This window comes from Musa acuminata, chromosome BXJ2-6 (assembly GCF_036884655.1).
Source record: "Musa acuminata AAA Group cultivar baxijiao chromosome BXJ2-6, Cavendish_Baxijiao_AAA, whole genome shotgun sequence".
Taxonomy (NCBI): domain Eukaryota; kingdom Viridiplantae; phylum Streptophyta; class Magnoliopsida; order Zingiberales; family Musaceae; genus Musa; species Musa acuminata.
The window spans coordinates 3880884-3899716 of record NC_088343.1 but is presented as its reverse complement, the minus strand read 5'-3'; the positions used below and the strand labels follow the sequence as shown (position 1 = coordinate 3899716).

Below are 18833 nucleotides of genomic sequence, written 5' to 3'. Positions count from 1 at the left end.
CAGTAGCTGCACAGGACAACCCCGAACAAGCAGCACTTGGATGAAACAGCTTCGACGAGGAAGGAACAGAGGGTGCTGCTATAGAGGAGAGATGTGCTTAGATTCATCCATGGAGTACGTCGGTGAACTTGTTCTTGATCCACTTGAAGCTGTTCCTCACCGAAGACCTGAGCTTGCGCTCCATGGTGAAGGAGTTGTAGGAGGCCACCCGGCGCTTCCTCTTCAGCTCGGGGTCGGTGGAGCTCGCAAACCCAGCGCCCTTCCCATCGGGACCGTTGAAGCTGTAGGAGTTGGACCTGTTCTCGTACCCAAACCCATCACAAGAGGAAGATGAGATCTCCGGGAAGGACCTGCACTTCTCCATCCCCTCCCTATATGTCTGCATCCAGAGAGAGATACGAACGAGGAAGAAGGGGCAATGTTAGAGGCATTAAATTGAGATGAGAGGGAGAGAGAGAGAGAGAGAGAGAGAGAGAGAGAGAGAGATAAAAGAGGTGGGGGAGGAGATGATGGGACCGCAGGAGGAGTGGGTGCATGGATGCTCCGTGTGTGATGTTGGGAGGGAAGTTGCCGTGATTCTCCCAACCTATTGGATTGGATTCGCCGCATTGCACTGCAAATATATCTTATCTCATCTAATCATGATTTAACTCATAATATCTTATCTATTTAGGAATGATTAAAAATATTTATTGATGATCAGTTCTACTCTCATACATCACGAGAAAATATGTTACGAATATAAAAATATAAATCATATCTCAACTAGCGCTAACTCTCCATAGTACTTAGGCCTCCTTGACATCCTGATTTTTAAATTTTAAAAATTTATATTAAAAATCTTATAATTATGAAAGTACAATGTCTAGATTAATTTATCTTAATATCATTGATTTTATCGATGAAAATATAAAAATAATTTTAACATTTCAGTCGGTAGTGATTAACGATAACGCCACTAGAGGCCACAGGTGACTGTTGTAGATGATAGAGCGACGAAGAGACATGAGAGTCGCTCTGTATCTATGTCGATGTCCACGTAATTACTAAGCAGTAAAAGTATCACTCTACATCTGCATCGACACCTATATAAATACAGAGCGACGTCGCTTGTCATATACATCGACGTCGATGCAGATGCAAAGTTGCATCACGTCGCTCTACATCTATATCGACGTTAACATAATTACTGAGCAATGAAGGAGTCACCAACGCAGATGCTGAGTGGCCCTTTTATCACTCGGCAACTACATTGACGCCGATGCAAATACAAAATGACGAAAGAATCACTCATTACGTCAACGTCGATGTAGTTATCGAGCAACGAAAGGCTGCTCAACATTTGTAACGATGTTAACATAGATTCAGAATGACTCTCATCTTTTAATGTTATTCTCCTCATTAATATCAACCACCCACAGACCTAATGACACTGTCGTCTGGCACCGTCATCACCCACTACTAGTAAAATTATATTTTTATTTCACTTTTATAACTATATAAATTTTAATATAAATTTTTTAAGTTTAAGGACTAGAATATTAAGGATGTCTAACTAAAGGAAATGAGCAATCGGATAATTAACCCCCTCATGTGACACCTTAATAGAATTTTTGATTTACCAAAATATATCTAAGAAGATGCAGACAATGTTGTCATCGACTCCAAGACATGTCTAATAAGGTAGGTAGGTTGGCAACTTCAGACAACTAATTTGGTACTAATTCGCCTCCTCAAATATTATATATTTTTATGTAATTAATTAATGTATTGTGGCCCTTTCGATTGATATTAACGTATGGTAATGGTTTTTGGCCGAAAGAATAAAGTGATGTATTTAAATCTCACTACAATCCTCAATCAACGAGTTATGATAAGACTCTGAACAAGCAATCTAACATCCGAACATCGAAAAGAAAATTTTATTGCATGTGATTGGAGGATTTTATTATTATTATTATTATTTTCTCTTGACCTTAAGGATTCTAAAATTAGCTTTCTTGAGTTCAATATGATGGCAAAATGTCAAAAGAAATAAATAATTATATGTAACTACTATAGATATTGCTGAAGATAATAAAAAAATATCATGGTAAGAAAATCAATTTAACTGGAAACTATAAAAATAGAAAAAGAAAACATGATTTCGGACGATTTAACTAGAAATGTTATTTCATATAAGATAGATTAAGGCCATTAATTAATTGAAGGTAATAATCTGCATGAATCTATGACGATGAATCAGGTAATCGAATAAAATGTTTAAATGGTACACTCAATCAATCAAACTACTACTTAGAACACGATGTATCGTCCTACCTCTTTAATACAGTCAAATTATCCGTGAAAAAGTGATAAAACATCATTTGTCATCATCAACACGAGCATTATGACTCTCACTTTGCGGGTGAGCTCATACAAATTTATTTTTCTAAAATGAGTCCCAAAAAAAATTAAAGTAGGTCAAAACTTATTTATCAATCAATATCCTCACCACCTCACTAGGGAACTGAGGCCCTCCTTCAAGGGTCTAACAACAATGTCAAGATCAATATTCACCCTCTATCAATATTCATACTCAAAATACATAATTTCTCATGAGTCCTCATGCTAATTAGACCCAAATACTAATCCATTTGCCTTTCAAAAATCAACTCATATTTAAATCTAAGTTAATAATGACATACTCATATAACCATCATAAATCGACTAAAATCTTTACAACACAATTTAAAAGCGTCCAAACGTGCCGATTCATATAGGCGGTACGGAGAAAGCAAGGAAAAAAAGAATCAGCACATTATTATGTGCTGCATCAGCAGATTCCTCCATCGAGTTAAGAGTCTAGAAATTGCTAGCCCTTCACATTATGAATCTTTGAATTTAATATACGAACCACTCCATAAAACAAACGGGTAGAAGTCAAATGTAGCACTCGATCTCCTACTTAAAAACACTCATTTTTCTTTATAATTAGAAACATATCCATCATAGCTTCTATGATCCATCTCGAAGAAGTCATCACATTGATCTACAATAGCAAAAAATTCGACCATCATATGCTATACCATTATATGCAATCATAAAACAAATATAGACTAAGTTAGTTTGACCACCATTCATTAATCGAAATTTTTTGGTACATTTAGAACACCCAATATCAACAAAACAAAGAGCAACATCAAAAAAGAAAATCTAACAAGCAACCTATTGTTTTTTTTTTCTGTCTCGAATAACTTATACACAATTCCTGACTCAGGTGAGTAATAACTATTCCTAAAAGATGCATCTGCTATAACAATTCCTAAAAGAGATGGTAGCAGATTTTACCGGCATACGAATGCAGAATCAACAGTGAAAAAAGTCGGCTCCTTCCTCGACATCATCAGTTTTTATGCCTCCAGTTTGTGCCATAAGAACTCTGTACACTCTCTTTGAACAAATCTCACCTAGCCTCCTGTCTTCCGTTCCCACAATCCCCGTAACCATCAAATCCTTAAGCAGGAACTCCTTTTCATGGACCTGACATTATGGGAGAAAGTCAGCCTTGGCTTTGTTGAATCAAACTACTATATCCTAGTGGTAGTACCAACCGATTTATTTGGGTCCATGTATACATTCAAAAGGGATCTCATAGTTGGATACTTCTTCCAAATGGCAACAGCATGTCTTGGTTGCACTTTGGGAATGGCTATTAGTGCTTTCAACCTGGCAAAGCAAAGTAATTCAGAAATTAGAGCCGGCCAGCTACATCAGTGCAGCAGTACACAAGAAAAATCTGAATAGGAACAAAATTGCAATGCTAAGACCGTACTATTCCACAAAAATAAGTTAGTTGCAGATTGGTTCAATATAGAACAAAACGAGAGGGAAAAGAGTTCAAATCATTTGACCACATAAATCTGAAATAAGAAAATTATGCAGGAATGAATTAACAGGACATATCATAAGAACCCATCTTTAATACTAACATTAAACTAATCTTAAGTTGTTCCAAATAAACATTAAAAAAACAACTATTGCTAATGCAACAGAAAGGATATATTAGATTATTTTCTGAACTGTGAATAGATAAGTCGAGATCCACTAAAGTTCAAGTGCAATGTAAAACCATTCCATGGCAGTGGGCCTCATAATGTAAAACATTTGTTCATTATAAAATTAATCAAGTACTACAGAGGAACCAGGATCTAATTGTTCGACTAACTTTGATTTCATGACCATTAGATAAATTGTCAGAATAGATGTGGACAGTCCATATTTATCTAAAGAGCATAAACATGATCTAAAAAAAGACAAATTGAAGAAACCATTCCATCATTTTAACAAATTGAAGGCATTTTAACATATTTATGTATTTTTAGCCTTATGAACTCTATTGAGAGAAAAAGTCAAATATAATTTAATTTTTACACAATCCTACAATTCCCATCACTGGGTGATTGTCAATTAACAGAGAGTTCCGGCACTAGCAGTAGTATCATGGTAGGTCACTTCTATCATCTACATAAGGCTTCTATATGACATTGAATATTCACAAGGTTCAAGAACTGCTTGGTCCAGTATGTACTAATTAATATCTACATGCACCCACACCGGAGAATTTTACTTGGCCAGGTTCGGAAGTACTTTTTTTTTCAAAATCTGGACAGCTGTTGACTCAACAGCCCTGTCGTTGACAGTTAGACAGTTGTTTTTACCATCAACAGTAAGGACGTTGACTGTCAACAACTCTACGCTCCTCCTCCCCTCTTAGCAACTTCTTTCTCTTTAGCACGCCAATATGTATCAGTCCGGCCACAAACCATTATCGGTCTCAAACCGAAACTTGAAACCTTGATTGACAATATGTATAACCCACATTTTTGAACTTAATATGACATAGAATTCAGTATTTCTTTTCATCAGTCCAAGGTAACTATGTGAATGGTTGTTATGCTTCTTATAAATTATATATATAATGATCACAAAGTGAATAAATTCTACAAAATACATCCTTTTCTAAAATTAGTCCTTTCAGCAAGCTTATATCATGTCATGTCTGTGTTCATGTCCCGCTTCACTGTATCAAAAATAGAAAAACATAACCCCAAAATAGCCAAACTATCTAAACCATGAATTGTAATTGATTCTTAGGTATAGGTAGCTAGACGTCAAAGTTTTGCACACTTGAAAAAGTATATAAGGGATTATTTTTAATATTTTAATTTAATATGTAAGTACATCTTTCTGTTTATTTAACTCACCAAATCAACTCTGTTACTAGGCTTACAACGAGGCAATGGCCATATAAGAAGTGTTCATTAAAACAGGAACAGAAAAAGAAAGTAACGCATTGCTACACATATGAATGTGAGTATGCAATAAAAATAACATATTCCAGCAAAGAATTAAAATCCTAAAGAGAACAATGATGGCTGCAATCAAATGTATTCCATTTGACAACACAATCTCACAGCAAACAATTGATTTATGATACTAAACATTTCGAAACAGGATTAGTACGACGAATATACAGGGTGCTACTCTTAAATTGTTTCCTACAAAGCAATAAATAAAAAGACATTGAACTAACAGGTATGTAACTACTTGTTGAATAGAAAGTACATAAAGCATGTTATACCAGACACTCTTTTTAGTCAGATTCTTGTCAATGAAATCCTTTGGAACAATGGACCCGTTAGCATGTACTGACAGCCAAGTCAACTTCTTTCTGCATATAATTAGAAAATTCATTGGCAATCTAAAGATAATTTTAATATGGAAAAATGATAATCAACCAGAAAAATAAGCATATCCCTAATGCCAAATTTCTACTAGCATATATGTAGATAAACATAAATTCAAGATACAAACAAATCAAGATTAAGTTGTACATCATTAATTACTAGAATAGCTTAGTCAAATTAGTGTAACCCAAGTCATTATAAAAAAGATATTTGTTTTTTAACCTAAAAACTGAAAAAGGTCCAGAATAATTTAAGTTCTACATATTTTTTACCTTTCAAAAACATTTTCCTTTCTTAAAATGGAGTTATTGGTAGGTGGAACTGAGATGGCACTTAAGGAGCACTTATCCAATTCTTGGTATAGATGCCTCCCGAGGATTAAATCTAAAGAAAAGCTAAAACGATATTGATAAAAATATCTAATATATAATCTACAATTGCCTACTATTGTCCAATCCAACTATACTCCAAAACTCAAAAATAAAAACCCATGTACACAATCCAAGAATGAGTCATTGACTCCCAGGCTCAGTCAAGAGGCTCAAGTAATGCCGTTGACTCACATTGATGTGTTGTTGCCAATTTGATGGCATGTGGCAGAAACTGAAATCTTGATTTTTCGGATAGAAATACTTGCTAGAAATTCAACTTCCCTAATATTGCACTTGAACATTTATTATAATGATGATAATTATGGTGTCCAACTATCAAATCTAGTTAATTGTTCTGTTAAATAAGTGCATACCCAGAATGACATCCATTATCCTGACATCAATACGGTAGAGATTGTCAAGAGAGTTCTATCCTTGGAAACCGATGAAGACCTTGCAGCATCTAGAGGAGAAATTAATTGTCCATCCACCTCCAGTGTGGAATATGAAAAAATTGATGGTCACTTATAGCAGACCAAAATCCCTGGAAAGATTGGCACTGAAGTTGTATATTGACCTAAATACAAAGCAGAGGAGTGACAAGGTAATGCTTCAAGAATGCTGTGAATCTATGGAAAAATTGTGCAAAGATCTCAAATGGTAATTGGTCTAGGCCATTGTTCATTGCTTTCACCTTATCAAAATAAATTGCTGCTGCTTGAATAAAAATATTGTGCCCCAAGAGTTAATAATCCTCTAAAATGAAATTTTGCTTCTTTCTGATACTGGTAGCACACTCCTGAGATACTCCAAATGATATGTCTTACTCACATATCTACATAATAAGGGTAAAAAGAACAATCACCCATATAGGCCCTTGAAATTTAGGACCAGTCCAAAGGGCATAACCAAAATTCATAGTGCTCATTGTGGGTTCTTTAAGTTGTTTAATCAAAATCATCCAAGTAGATTTGAGTCTAATGATAGATTGATCCAAGTCCAATTAAGAAAAGTGGCAAACTCGATTTAGCTCATCTAGCAATTTAACCATTACAAGAATTAAATATTTATCTTGTACAATGATGTGGTTCAATTTCCTGTAATCCATGTAAAATCAACATGTTTCGTCTTTTTTTCTAAACAAGCAAACTAGGAAGATTAGAAATCCTGGGTAATCGTATCACTCTTCTTCACCTGCTTTTCAATTTCAAGTTTTTTATACATAAGGATATCAATTAACTCTTGCATTAACGGGAGGCAAGATATATAGAAATCCCAGAATCATGATCTCTTGCTGGAGGTAAGCCTTTCATTCTTCAAACAAATTTGTGAACTATTGTAGCAACTCCTATATATGCCCTTGGTGGCCTACAGTTTGATACTTGCAGAGTCAGTTCAGAGGTTAAAATAATCTGATTGAAGTTTGATTCGGATCTTCTACACTTGAATTTTTTTTTATCTGAATCATATTTCAGCAAAAGCCAAACTTTGGGCAAGAAAATATGCCTGTACCAGAGCAGCAGTTTGTTCGACTGATACATTGCAGAAAGATGAAATTTCACTTGCCTTCTTGAGAATCTTTTTGGTACTCTAGCAGCAATCAAAGGCTGATTGAGGCAGTAGAAAGGCAAATTAGGTGTTATTTTCAAAATTTGTTGGAGGGCCTAACAAATGTCGATATCACGTTTTCAATATCCCAACTAATATTAATAACTACTTCAATCAACCAATATAAGCTTACAAGTATATCAGCATCCTTCACCATCTTTAGCCTTAAATCTTTGCCAGAGCCAGGCTTATATTTATTGACAAACCATAATCCAAATATCTGGCCTGAACAAATTGAAGTTAACCGAATGAACAGGCTGTATCCAGCTCTAGCTTGATTCCAGTGAAGACAGGTCTCAAGCCGACTTTTGAGACTCGAGCCAGCCCATTCAAACAACATATATATTGTCAAGCGTACAAATGCAAATAAATACTTTTGAAACTCAAGATTAGGAGACAAATGCCCAAACTTACCTAAACTGGCAATTGGCAAGGCTACATGTTAAGCCAACAACATGTTCTGCTAATTCTGCTTCATCTATGCATTGCCTTGAATGCACGTTTGAGTAATGAGTCGTCAACTTTGACAAAATCTATAAAAAAAATTCAAATACCTAAAGGTGAAATAATTTAAACAAACATAACTCATGAATAACTCAGGAGCAACAATTTTGATAAAGATGCAGACCTCCTCAACAGGTGGGCATTTCCAACAGCTAGCATTTGATGGATTTTTGTATTGATTCTGTTCACTGACAAAACAAAAAATCATGCTAAAAGTACTTTGAAAAGTCAGATATAAAAATCTTAGGAGACAAGAAAGATACTTATCAGAGAAAACTTGCAGCAAATAGAGGAACAAACAAAAACAATATGAATAAGCTCAAATAAAAGCAAATATTTGCTCAAAAAAGTAAAGTTCAAATCATGTCAACATAGACAAGCTCCACATATTAGAAACTCATAGAATGCTTAAGCTCTCAAAAGAATATCAAGCACCAATTTCTCAAAGACTCAAACACTGTCCATGTTCAGTAGCCATTTTGTTCAACAGGCAAGTGAGAATTTTAATAGAAAAACTAATTGTTGATGGAAAAAGTATATTTTAATTATTCAAAAATGATTCATGTCATGGCATATGGCTATGCATATTGCATATTTTGTGTGAACTAAGGAATTCAATCTTGGATACATGACTGTAAGAGGCACAAAGAATGAAGAAGACGAAGGAAGAAAAGAGGAAGTGGATGCAGAGGAGAGGGGAGAGGATGAGTATGGGTCTGATGGATGGTGGACAGGTAGTGGAGTCCAGGCCACAAGCGAGGGGCAAGCCTATTGACACGGACTTAGCTGGTTTTGCCTAAGTCGTGCGGCACCCTCGCGCGTCCGTCCGCAAAGGTCAGCCTCCCCGAAGCCTCCCATTATCCCTTAGGACCAACAAAAGAGAGAACGGGTTAAAGAGAACGCCTCAATCGGGATCCACAGGCAAACATGTCCGAAAAACACTTCATAGACAATGCAAATTACAAACAGACTTTACAAGCTCTGAATAGTTGCACAACAAAGGGTAAAATGGTCCATTACAGACCGAAAAGCTCTCGCACGTGTCCACATGACACAACCTTTATTTACAAGCCTAAAGAGGCCACCAACCCAACTAAAATGGGACTTATAAGCCTTCGGCTGCCCCTCTACACGCTGTACAAGGCATGAACATGCCAACAGACACGGACAGATATAAGCATTACATCAAACATCCTGTTTCAAAGTTTGTCCGTGACACTATGGTGCCGTGGACCACTCCATAGGAGTCATGTGTCTATGACTCATGAGAGAATTTAGAAAACCTAAATGTGCAAAGTTTAAAAAAAGACTAGATCCGACCGATTGGAAGCAGTTCCATCCACATCTCACATCCTGATTCATGTCAAAACCAGTAGATAGTGGTTAATACGAATAGGTCCGAGTGGTTTTGCATGGTACAAACATTTTCAGGCCATCCATGTGCTCGGACTGCTAGATACTAGTCGGTGCAAACCGGTTGCAGCTGCCAAAAACAAATCAGGATCATTTGATCCTAAACAAAAACTCCTTCCTACTGTCAGTTTCAGTTAGCATAGGTTAGTTTCGATGGTTTCAGCAACTTTGGCAAAACAAATCAGCAGGTCTAGAAAAACTTAACTTCACAAAGAAGAAAAAATTCCTTTTTGACTTTTCAAAGCAAATTGTTATATTTGACCTACATAATCAAACAACCAAAACAAAACAAGTCATCAAGCTAAAGTAGTTAAAATCAAATTAGTCAAGATTGGAACTACATGGCCAAGACATTAATGCCCAGAATGGCACAAACCATCAAAACAACTCTCTTTATGCATAGAGCTGATAGAATTGTGGAACTCAAACCAAAAACCTAGACAGTGATGTATATATCACCATATAGCAATAAATCACCAATATTTCTTTAAACAAATGACAGAGATGGATTACACTAGCTTACTCATACGTAACTAGTATAGATGTGACTAAAGTAGCCTCTGTAATGCAATAGAATATTAACATAATGGCATATTATTTTAGGGCCTTCTCACAAATATTCCTGTTCCAGGCTACATACTAACAAGGGCTGACAATTGTGAAGCTTAATAGAAGTCTCTTAGAATCATTTTATTGTATCATGTTTAGCTAAAATTTTATGCAGATATTACATGGTCCGGTAGTACATAACAAAATTTAAATAGTCTCTCACCTGCAAAAATATCTAATTTAAGATAGCTCGTATAAAGTTCTTGGATCAACATATCAGCAAAAATAAATAAAATCCCACAATAAAATTGTAAAAATCATTATTTATCATTCCTAACAATTGGACAAATACATGGTATAGAATCCTCATAATAACACAGGACAGAAAAAGAAAACTGCAAGAGGACCAATAGGTGACCCACCCAAATTTAGAATGAAATTTTGAAACAGTGCTATCAAACTGCAGCATCAGAATTACTATCAAATTAGATTTGAGTAAAGTTACTAGATTCCAACTGCAGCATCAGAATTAGTTCTTGTAACAGTGCTATCAAATAATACAATAACTCCATTGCTTCAATTAATTACCAACCAACACCACAAAACTGAGAATGCTCAATAATTTCTTGTATGCATATTGAAAATATTAGGAATTAAAAAACACATTTCTAAATTAAATTTCCACAAAGATTGATCCCTCGGAGATGACCAAAATGGAACACATATAATAACCACTAAGGAATTGTAGATGCAAAAATATCAAAGAGCCAAGAATAAAGTAAAATTGGAAGGAACAAATAACATGAGCCAGAACCCAGGACTAACCATTTTTTTATGTAACTCGTTAGTTTGTTAATAAGATAGCATATCGTGAAAGTTGGGTACTGACTTTGGACTCTATGAATGCTGTCAAAGAAGGATTCGGTGATTACAAGGTCACAAAATTCCTCTGCCTCAGACACAAGTAGTATGTATGGCACTTCTGATCCAAGAGGGGAAAGCTGCATATTATTTGTAAGAAGAGTCAGTGCTTAAATAACAAATTTTATGCAAAAGCAGCCACATACATATTGTTAACAAGTTTAAATTATACCACTAAATAAAAGTACAACAAATTTTATGCAGGATTGATGCTTTAAAAATAATTTTCTTCTCCCAGTCTATATCACACCATCTTTTTGATCTTTTCTCTCCTGTAACTCCTTTGAAACAAAGTAACACATTAGCATGAGTGTTGGATAGTGTGCTCTAAAAGATCTACACCTTACCTTTGCAATATGATCAGGTACGTTCATTTTCCACATGATTGATCTTTCAACCGGATTTGAGGTTACACGAAAAGATAGACCTTTCTCTGCAAACCTAGTGAGAAGATGCCCTACATCAAATTTGGACAACAAAGTTCAGGAATAGAAAATAAGCTAATAATGTAACAATGACATGACTATTTACAGGATTAAATTGACATGTTTACCATACCACCAACAGACCCGTTTTCGATAACTTTAACATCAATCTCAGCCAAGATAGACTTTAATGCAAATTTCCCTTTTTCCCATTTTTGCCTTTCCTTCTCCAATTTCTTTGCTTCTGCTGCTTCAGATTTTAAAGCTTCTTTCTTCAATTTCTCTTGCTGTAGACAGAAATCTGTAGTCACATTATGTTATCTGTTTCAAATGTCAATATGAATTTACTCAAAACTAACCTGTTTCTGTCGTTTTCTTTCTTCAAGTAAATGACGTTTCTCTTCTTTGAGTTTCTTTTTTCTTTCATCAGCCTCAGTTTTGTGGTTTTTCCTAGCATCAACTATGACACCTTTGCAGTTCTGATCTCCAGTGAAATCTTCTTTATCAAACATGCAATCCTGATCATCACCGTGGTTTCCAGTCTGTAATGCAGATAATAAACATTCAGCTCTGTTCTGTCTTAAGTATAATTTATGATTAATGACTTGTAAAAAGCAGAAATTAGTGTGTCCAATAGTATGAAATAAATACCGGCATATATATATATATATATATATATATATATATATATATATATATATATATATATGAAGAATGAAAAATTAGTCCAAGAAAATTTAGAGGTCATTATTGAAAACAATATAAAACCAATAAAAAACAATAATCATAGGGGCATAAATCTGCAAGGAGCAACTAATATAAACTATCATGAGCAGAAAATGGCCAAGTAACAAAAAGTGACATGCAAGAGGCAAAAAAGCTGGCAATCTAATCACAAGAGTTATCTTACTACTTGAATGTTGATGGGCAATCTAAGTGTACAAGTAAATGTTGTTTACACTCTCACTGTGATTGTTAACCTTAAAAACAGGTATACTCATTGGTTCCAATCAAGAAAATAAAATTAGTGGTACACCATGCGATACAGGTTCTATGTACCAGTCAAACAAAACCATGGTTGCGGTATACCACACTTTACAGCTAAAACCAAAACGAGCCAGGCAAACCAGCCCAATTTGGTGTGATAAATGGATAGGGCCTACCACTTAATTCAAGGCACCAGCAAATTGCAACAATTTTCAGGTGGTTTTAAACTATTCCCAAATTGGTGGTGGAAGCAAACCCACAGGAGAGAGAAGAAGAGGAGGAGAAGAAGCAGTAGCAACAGCAACAGGTAACGAGGTAAACGTACAAGTGCTTTTTTTTCTCCTAATTCTTCTCTGTTTTGTTTTATTTATTGATTTTGGCCTGTACCAACTGATACACTACAGAGCATTGTACAAGGAATAGCCCAACAGGCTTTTGGTTCCAGTACCAGTACCAGTATTTAACTCCTTGATTCCAAATCATATAAGAAGATCAAGAGTGATACTTTAATGTGATATTTAGTTTTTTTTCTCCTTTCCCTCCAGTTAGAATATCCAATGATATGCTTGAACAAGATGAATGACATGGATCCCCTCATTAAGTGCACAATTTTGGAGCACTAAAAATATTGACATCATCTAATATGTTTCAAGAAATTTTAATTCGTATCAGCAGGAAGTTTATTGAACAGCTCAAATTCATCACCCACAATTTCGAATTTAAACTAAAAGTTTCACTCTCCAATAGACTTAAATGCAGCTTATTATCTGATAGACAAGAACAATAAAGAAGATAATAGGTAACAAGGACTAATATTTTCTAAATTCAGTTTTGGAATCTGTCATATCATATACTTTATATGACATACTTAGTCAATATAATGTGGTAAGAGTCCCCACCAACTTATGGAAGTATGAAGTACAAATATTTTTTAAATATTATAATTGGAACGAGTGAGACAAAGAGAGCGAGAGCGAGAGAGAGAGAGAGAGAGAGAGAGAGAGACTACTAGCACCAGTTTTCAGTTGTCTGGAAAAGCACATAACATAATAGCACTCAGTTTAATCAGCATGTCAAAAACTATTATCCTATGAGTCATGACATTGCATCAAATAGTGCAGAGACTAGCCATACTAGCAAAAGAAGCAAAAAATGGATAGCAAAAATTATTGTAAGACTTAAAATAGTTCTTTTCAAAATTATTTAATTAGGCCTTTCACAAAAAAACTCCAAAAGATATGCCTATATCTGATGTGATGATTTGGTGTTTTGACAAGTACTTAGTACCACATCCGGAAGCTTGTGCACACACTCGATGAAAATGGAACTTTCATGGGATCACCTGCAGAAGAGCTTCTTTAGCCATGCAGCAACCATGCAGAGGACTGGCACCAACAATCTGTACGAAACTGGAAGTGGCTGGAAAACACATTCACTTTATAAACCAAAATGACCAGAAAGTGACACACTAATAGTATAATCCTAGCTTCAACTTGGAATGTTAGACATATGTATGAGTTACCATCAATGCAGTCATCAATCACTCCATGACTGCCATCCTGTATAATATCTTTATTGTTCTTATAGTAGCTGTCAGAAACTGCATCATCAATTGGGAAACATAATGTGTCATGGTCCTTTTCTGCTCCTGTAACTTTTAGATCTACAGCTCTGTGGAATCTTAAATCCGTCCCAGCATGCTCGGGTGGTGTAGAAAAAGCACTAGTGGTATCTTGTTTGCTCACATTTACCAAATGTGCACCAAGTTCGGACTCATTATCAGATTCCAAACAAATCAACCCAGTAATTCCTGTCAAGAACAACAGCAACAACAAAGTTGTAAGTCCCAACTAATTCGTCTCAAGCACAATAATTAAAAAAAGGGCCTTACAGAAAAATCTGGTGGACAAACAATCAAAATAAAGTGAAAAAAGTGTAGTTACCATTTGATAACCACAATTAAACTTTGAAGCAAAAAGAAGGAAATGAGTTAAATAACAAAAATGATAAATCAACCAAGGAATGACTACTAACATGCTTGTGCACTGCAGCTGTACCAATAAGCAAACAAGAAAACAATAGACAAGGAAAATGAAGTATTACCAAAGCATGCTTATCATTAAAATGATATAAGGCACCACATACAAGAGTCAAGAATAGGTTTGTCATACCGCGGTATATTGCTCAGTATGGACGATACAGACAGATCCATGCAGACCACCTTGTACCAAGCAATACACATTACATAACCTCGTATCGAGCGATACAAGGTCAGTACCGATCGATAACGATCGGATCTTGATCGATACTGATCACAGGCTAAGATTGTCCTATTTTAAATGGTCAATTTGATCATTTGAACCAAGGGAAAAGGTTTAAAAAACCCTTTCCTCATATTTCTTTCAACTCATTTCACTCTCTCAAATCCTTTTCCACTCACATCTCTCTCTCATTCTCACAGTTTCAACTCTCTCAAACAGCTAACAGCAGTACGGTGATAGTTGGTCATTCTTCTTCGAGCAACAATATGGTGATCGATCTTATGATACGGAGCAGCAGATCAGTGACGAAAGTAAAAATTCTAACATTCTCTATGCTCCGCACCAATACATGCTATAATCGTCCTTGCCTCAAGAGCTACCTTGGGCACATGTGGTTCACAACAATCAGACCATGACCAGCACCACATTGATGCATCAATGGCATACGGTGTATCAGTATACTAAATCGTTGGATCAATCTCAGGATTGGGTTCGACAAACATATCAAATTGATATACAGATACATAAGATCGAGGATCCCAATCCAACGCTCATGGAGTCCTGTCATTATTTTTGGTGGTAGAACCAGGCATATCCATCGATTGATTACTTTATTTAAGTATATGTTTTTTAAAAAATAATCTAATAATTCAAATCATTTCTTTGTAGATAATTTAATATCAACAGAAGAACGGTTCGAAATGTACCACAAAACTACTTCTTAAAGGCTAAAAAAGATGTGTCATTATTCTTTCCTAATTTAGATTATTTTTGCTAAAATTATATTAAACTTATATTTATTTTCAATTTAAAAACCCTAATCTAACTTCTTTTTTTCTATTTTTTTTTAAATTGGAGCTATTTTCTTCCATTTTTCCATGTCATTGGTACGGCCCGCCGTATTGACACATGATACGTCGATACGGATCGGTATGTACCGTATTGACACCAGTTGGTACACTAGTATAGTTCGGTAAGGCGAATCCTCACTCAAGATGGGTGCTCAATTTCTAGACATTCCAATAGTAATACATTCGAACAGGCTCAGTACTTATGCATAAAAAATGAAGAAACAAACTCAGTCGATGAGAATCCTACCAATGCAGGGTACAGTGTCAATGTACTAAAGCATACCATCAATAAATCCAGGAGTAAACACGGGAAGCCGATGCATCACACCTACATAAATTACAGTGACAAACTATGACTAACTATTCATTGCAGCATGGCATATTAATTTCTAGAACACTGCATTGTACTGCATCCTGTAATGATAGATCAATGCTAGATATACAGATTATCTACTAAAATTCATAGATGCACATTATGAGTTATTTGTAATGTGAATATCACTTCCAAGATGAAGTTAATTGATAAGGATTGATGACAATTACTAGAAGTCTAAAAATTGTTTTTACTATATTCACCTTAATTTACAGAAGACAATGCATACAAAACATTCTTTGAGTCCAAAAACGCCAATATAATCATGCAGACTATATAAACTTTTCTGTCTGAATTCAGGTTTTACACCACTATCCGATGGGAGAAGTACAAGAGTTGCAAGAGAAATCAGAACTAGTCAATGAGAAAGACAAAAATCCTCTGTACATTCATTTCCTAATTACCTCTGAATAAAATTCAGACGGCCAATGTACCAGCAAGAACACTCTTCCAAAGAATATAATACATCAAAATTTATGTTGCCATACATGCCAGCCTGCTACCAGAGTGATATGTGCCAATATGTCTATCAATGATGAAATGCAACATGGCTATTGTACGTATTTAAAATTTATTTTTATTACTGAATAAGCTTTGACATAAAAGTATATCCATATTGAGTCAAATCAGTACCCCACATTTAGATCCATGTATGACAGTGTCTAGATAATTTATAAGAGTAAGTTTTTGGGCCCAATGTTAATATCATGATTTTGATAATAATAAAATGTTTCGTGGCATACAAAATCAATCACAAGTAGCATCAGAGCAATCTCAAGAACTCATTGGATAAGTAAAATACAAGGTTGGCAGCTTCAAAATCAAGCCAGTACATTCTTTATTCCATTTTTATTTATCTCGGGAACTTGATTACTTTTCATAAAAAGAGAAATACTTTTACATAATAAGAGAAACTCAATACAAACCATTGGACTTGGACTTAGTGACTACAACTAGTAAACTAAAAAAAAGTGCAAATTTTGAAGAGACGTGTGATTATACCTTTACAAATAAACTTCAAAAGAGATTGACCAAAACCGTATTTTTTGGAGATAAAAAGGATAAACATAATGATAAAGATACTAAACAAATTCCACCCTAAATCCCAAGCAGGGTACAACACCTATTTAATCCCACTTAAACTGAGGAAGGAGAATCAAATCAATCAACCACCTATAAAGGAAATGCACTCTCCAAAGGAATAGGGATCAAACCCCACCCTCCACCGGGAAGACAAACTCCCAACCGTCCAGTACAAGGGACGGCAGGCAGAACCAAACCTAAAAAATCAGTCTTTAATTTAAAGAAAGAGGAGAACTCACCGGCGAATTTATCTGAGGAAGCATTTCCGAATTTGGCACGGGAAAGGCTGCATTTGACAACAGAAGGATCAGAATCGAAGGCGAAGCCAGGAGAGAGGGGCGTCTCGGCAACAAAGGAGGGGGTGCGGGTGGCGTCGGCCTTCTGAGGAGTTAGGTCGTCGTCGATGACGACAAGGGTCGGAGGCGGCCCTCCGCTTCCCCCGAGTTTCAACTGCTGCCTCTTCTTGGGACGACGCGGCGAGGGAGAAGGGGACGAAATGTCCACGGCGACTGCGGGCGGCGGCAGGGGCCGGCGATCCATAAAGGCGATCGGGACGCGCTCTAAGATTGGGGATCTTTGGGGTTTGGGAGAGGGTCAGGCGACGCTTCCATCGCGCGAAACAATGGTGTCAAAAAGCTCGTCCCCGTCAAATTATCGGGTCGGATCGATGAAGATACCGGAGTTCGGTCGGCGTAGCGAGGTCACATAAACCCGACCCGACCTACCAAAGAAATGGAACTATCGAGTCGGATCATCCGAAAACCGGAGTTGGGCAGGGATTGTGACTGCTTAAACCCGAACCGATCCGCCATTTGGTCAACAATTCTTGATCCAAAACCGAGCTATGATTAATGGGTCGGATTGGATCAGATAGGGTTGGCAAATCAAAGCATGCTTCGAACTATTGTTCTTTTAGCATCAGAATCAGATTAGGCTGAGGGAGATAGGTCAGGTTAAATCGTACTATCAAGAAACAAACGCTTAACCTGAAAGATGAACATGAATCTAATTTTACTTTCAACTTGGATTAAGGTTCGAGCCAAAATAAAAATGATCGGATATAAGTCAAATTTAGGGTGCAAAAAGGGTTCGAAAAATAATGTGAATCGATATATAAAATATATATAAAAAAAAATAACATTATTAGTAAATTGTAAGTATTAAAATATCATATGATAGCGTAAATATGTTTGATATTAAAATGAATTTTCTTTAGGAAAAAAAAGCTTAGATATATAGCTATAACTAATGATAAAATAGAAACGATCATATACTTTTAAAACAATAAAATCTAACAAAATTTGTCATGGTTTAAAATTAGACTAATTACATATTAACTTTATAGTTAGACTTCTTTAGTATCATGGTCCCTATACTTAAAAATTTACATTAAAATCTAAAATAAAACATCTAGCTCCATTTATCCTTTTCGACGGAAGCACAAAATGATAAACAAATAAATAATTTCAATATCTCAATTACGTTTTCAGTGATAACGAACAACGACGTTATTATGGGTCACAAGTGGTTGTTATGGATGAAATGAAAGAACAATGACAAGAGATGAGATAACAACATAGATGTTGATGCTCTACACCTATAATAATACAAGGAAGGGCAATGTTGCTTTGCATCTATGTCGGCACCAATGCAGATATTAAATGACCATTTCACTAATTTACATCTACGTCAACGCTAATGTAAATATTGAGCGATCCTTTCATCGCATCTACATCGATGTCGACATAATTGTCGAGC

General features: G+C 35.6%; 1 protein-coding gene across 5 annotated transcripts; it reads right to left on the bottom strand.

The window, feature by feature from the left end:
• Positions 1-214: 214 nt before the first annotated feature.
• LOC103986823 (crossover junction endonuclease EME1B) lies at positions 215-17706 on the bottom strand. Of its 5 annotated transcripts, none has more exons than XM_009404930.3 (13): positions 17315-17704; positions 14030-14317; positions 13850-13926; positions 11880-12062; positions 11654-11807; positions 11443-11552; positions 11000-11175; positions 8337-8400; positions 8123-8241; positions 5624-5713; positions 3594-3708; positions 3331-3522; positions 215-613 (listed from the first exon to the last, which is right to left on the bottom strand). In XM_009404930.3, the coding sequence occupies exons 1-12, from the start codon at positions 17613-17615 to the stop codon at positions 3349-3351; spliced, it is 1851 nt and encodes a 616-aa protein (XP_009403205.2). In that variant the 5' UTR covers positions 17616-17704; the 3' UTR covers positions 215-613; positions 3331-3348. The 5 variants fall into 5 exon arrangements, with proteins under 5 accessions (XP_009403205.2, XP_009403206.2, XP_009403204.2 ...); XM_009404931.3 differs by lacking the exon at positions 215-613 and adding an exon at positions 2641-3031 and having other exon boundaries at positions 17315-17703; XM_009404929.3 differs by lacking the exon at positions 215-613 and having other exon boundaries at positions 3095-3522.
• Between the last annotated feature and the right edge of the window lie 1127 nt (positions 17707-18833).

Coding starts and splice junctions, on each gene's coding strand:
- LOC103986823 (XM_009404930.3), bottom strand. CDS start 17,615: ATGGATCGCCGGCCCCTGCCGCCGCCCGCAGTCGCCGTGGACATTTCG. Junction 14,318..17,314: donor TTCCTCAGATAAATTCGCCG/GTGAGTTCTCCT, acceptor TGTTCTTGACAG/GAATTACTGGGTTGATTTGT. Junction 5,714..8,122: donor CTTGCCAATTGCCAGTTTAG/GTAAGTTTGGGC, acceptor AATTATATGCAG/AAAGAAGTTGACTTGGCTGT.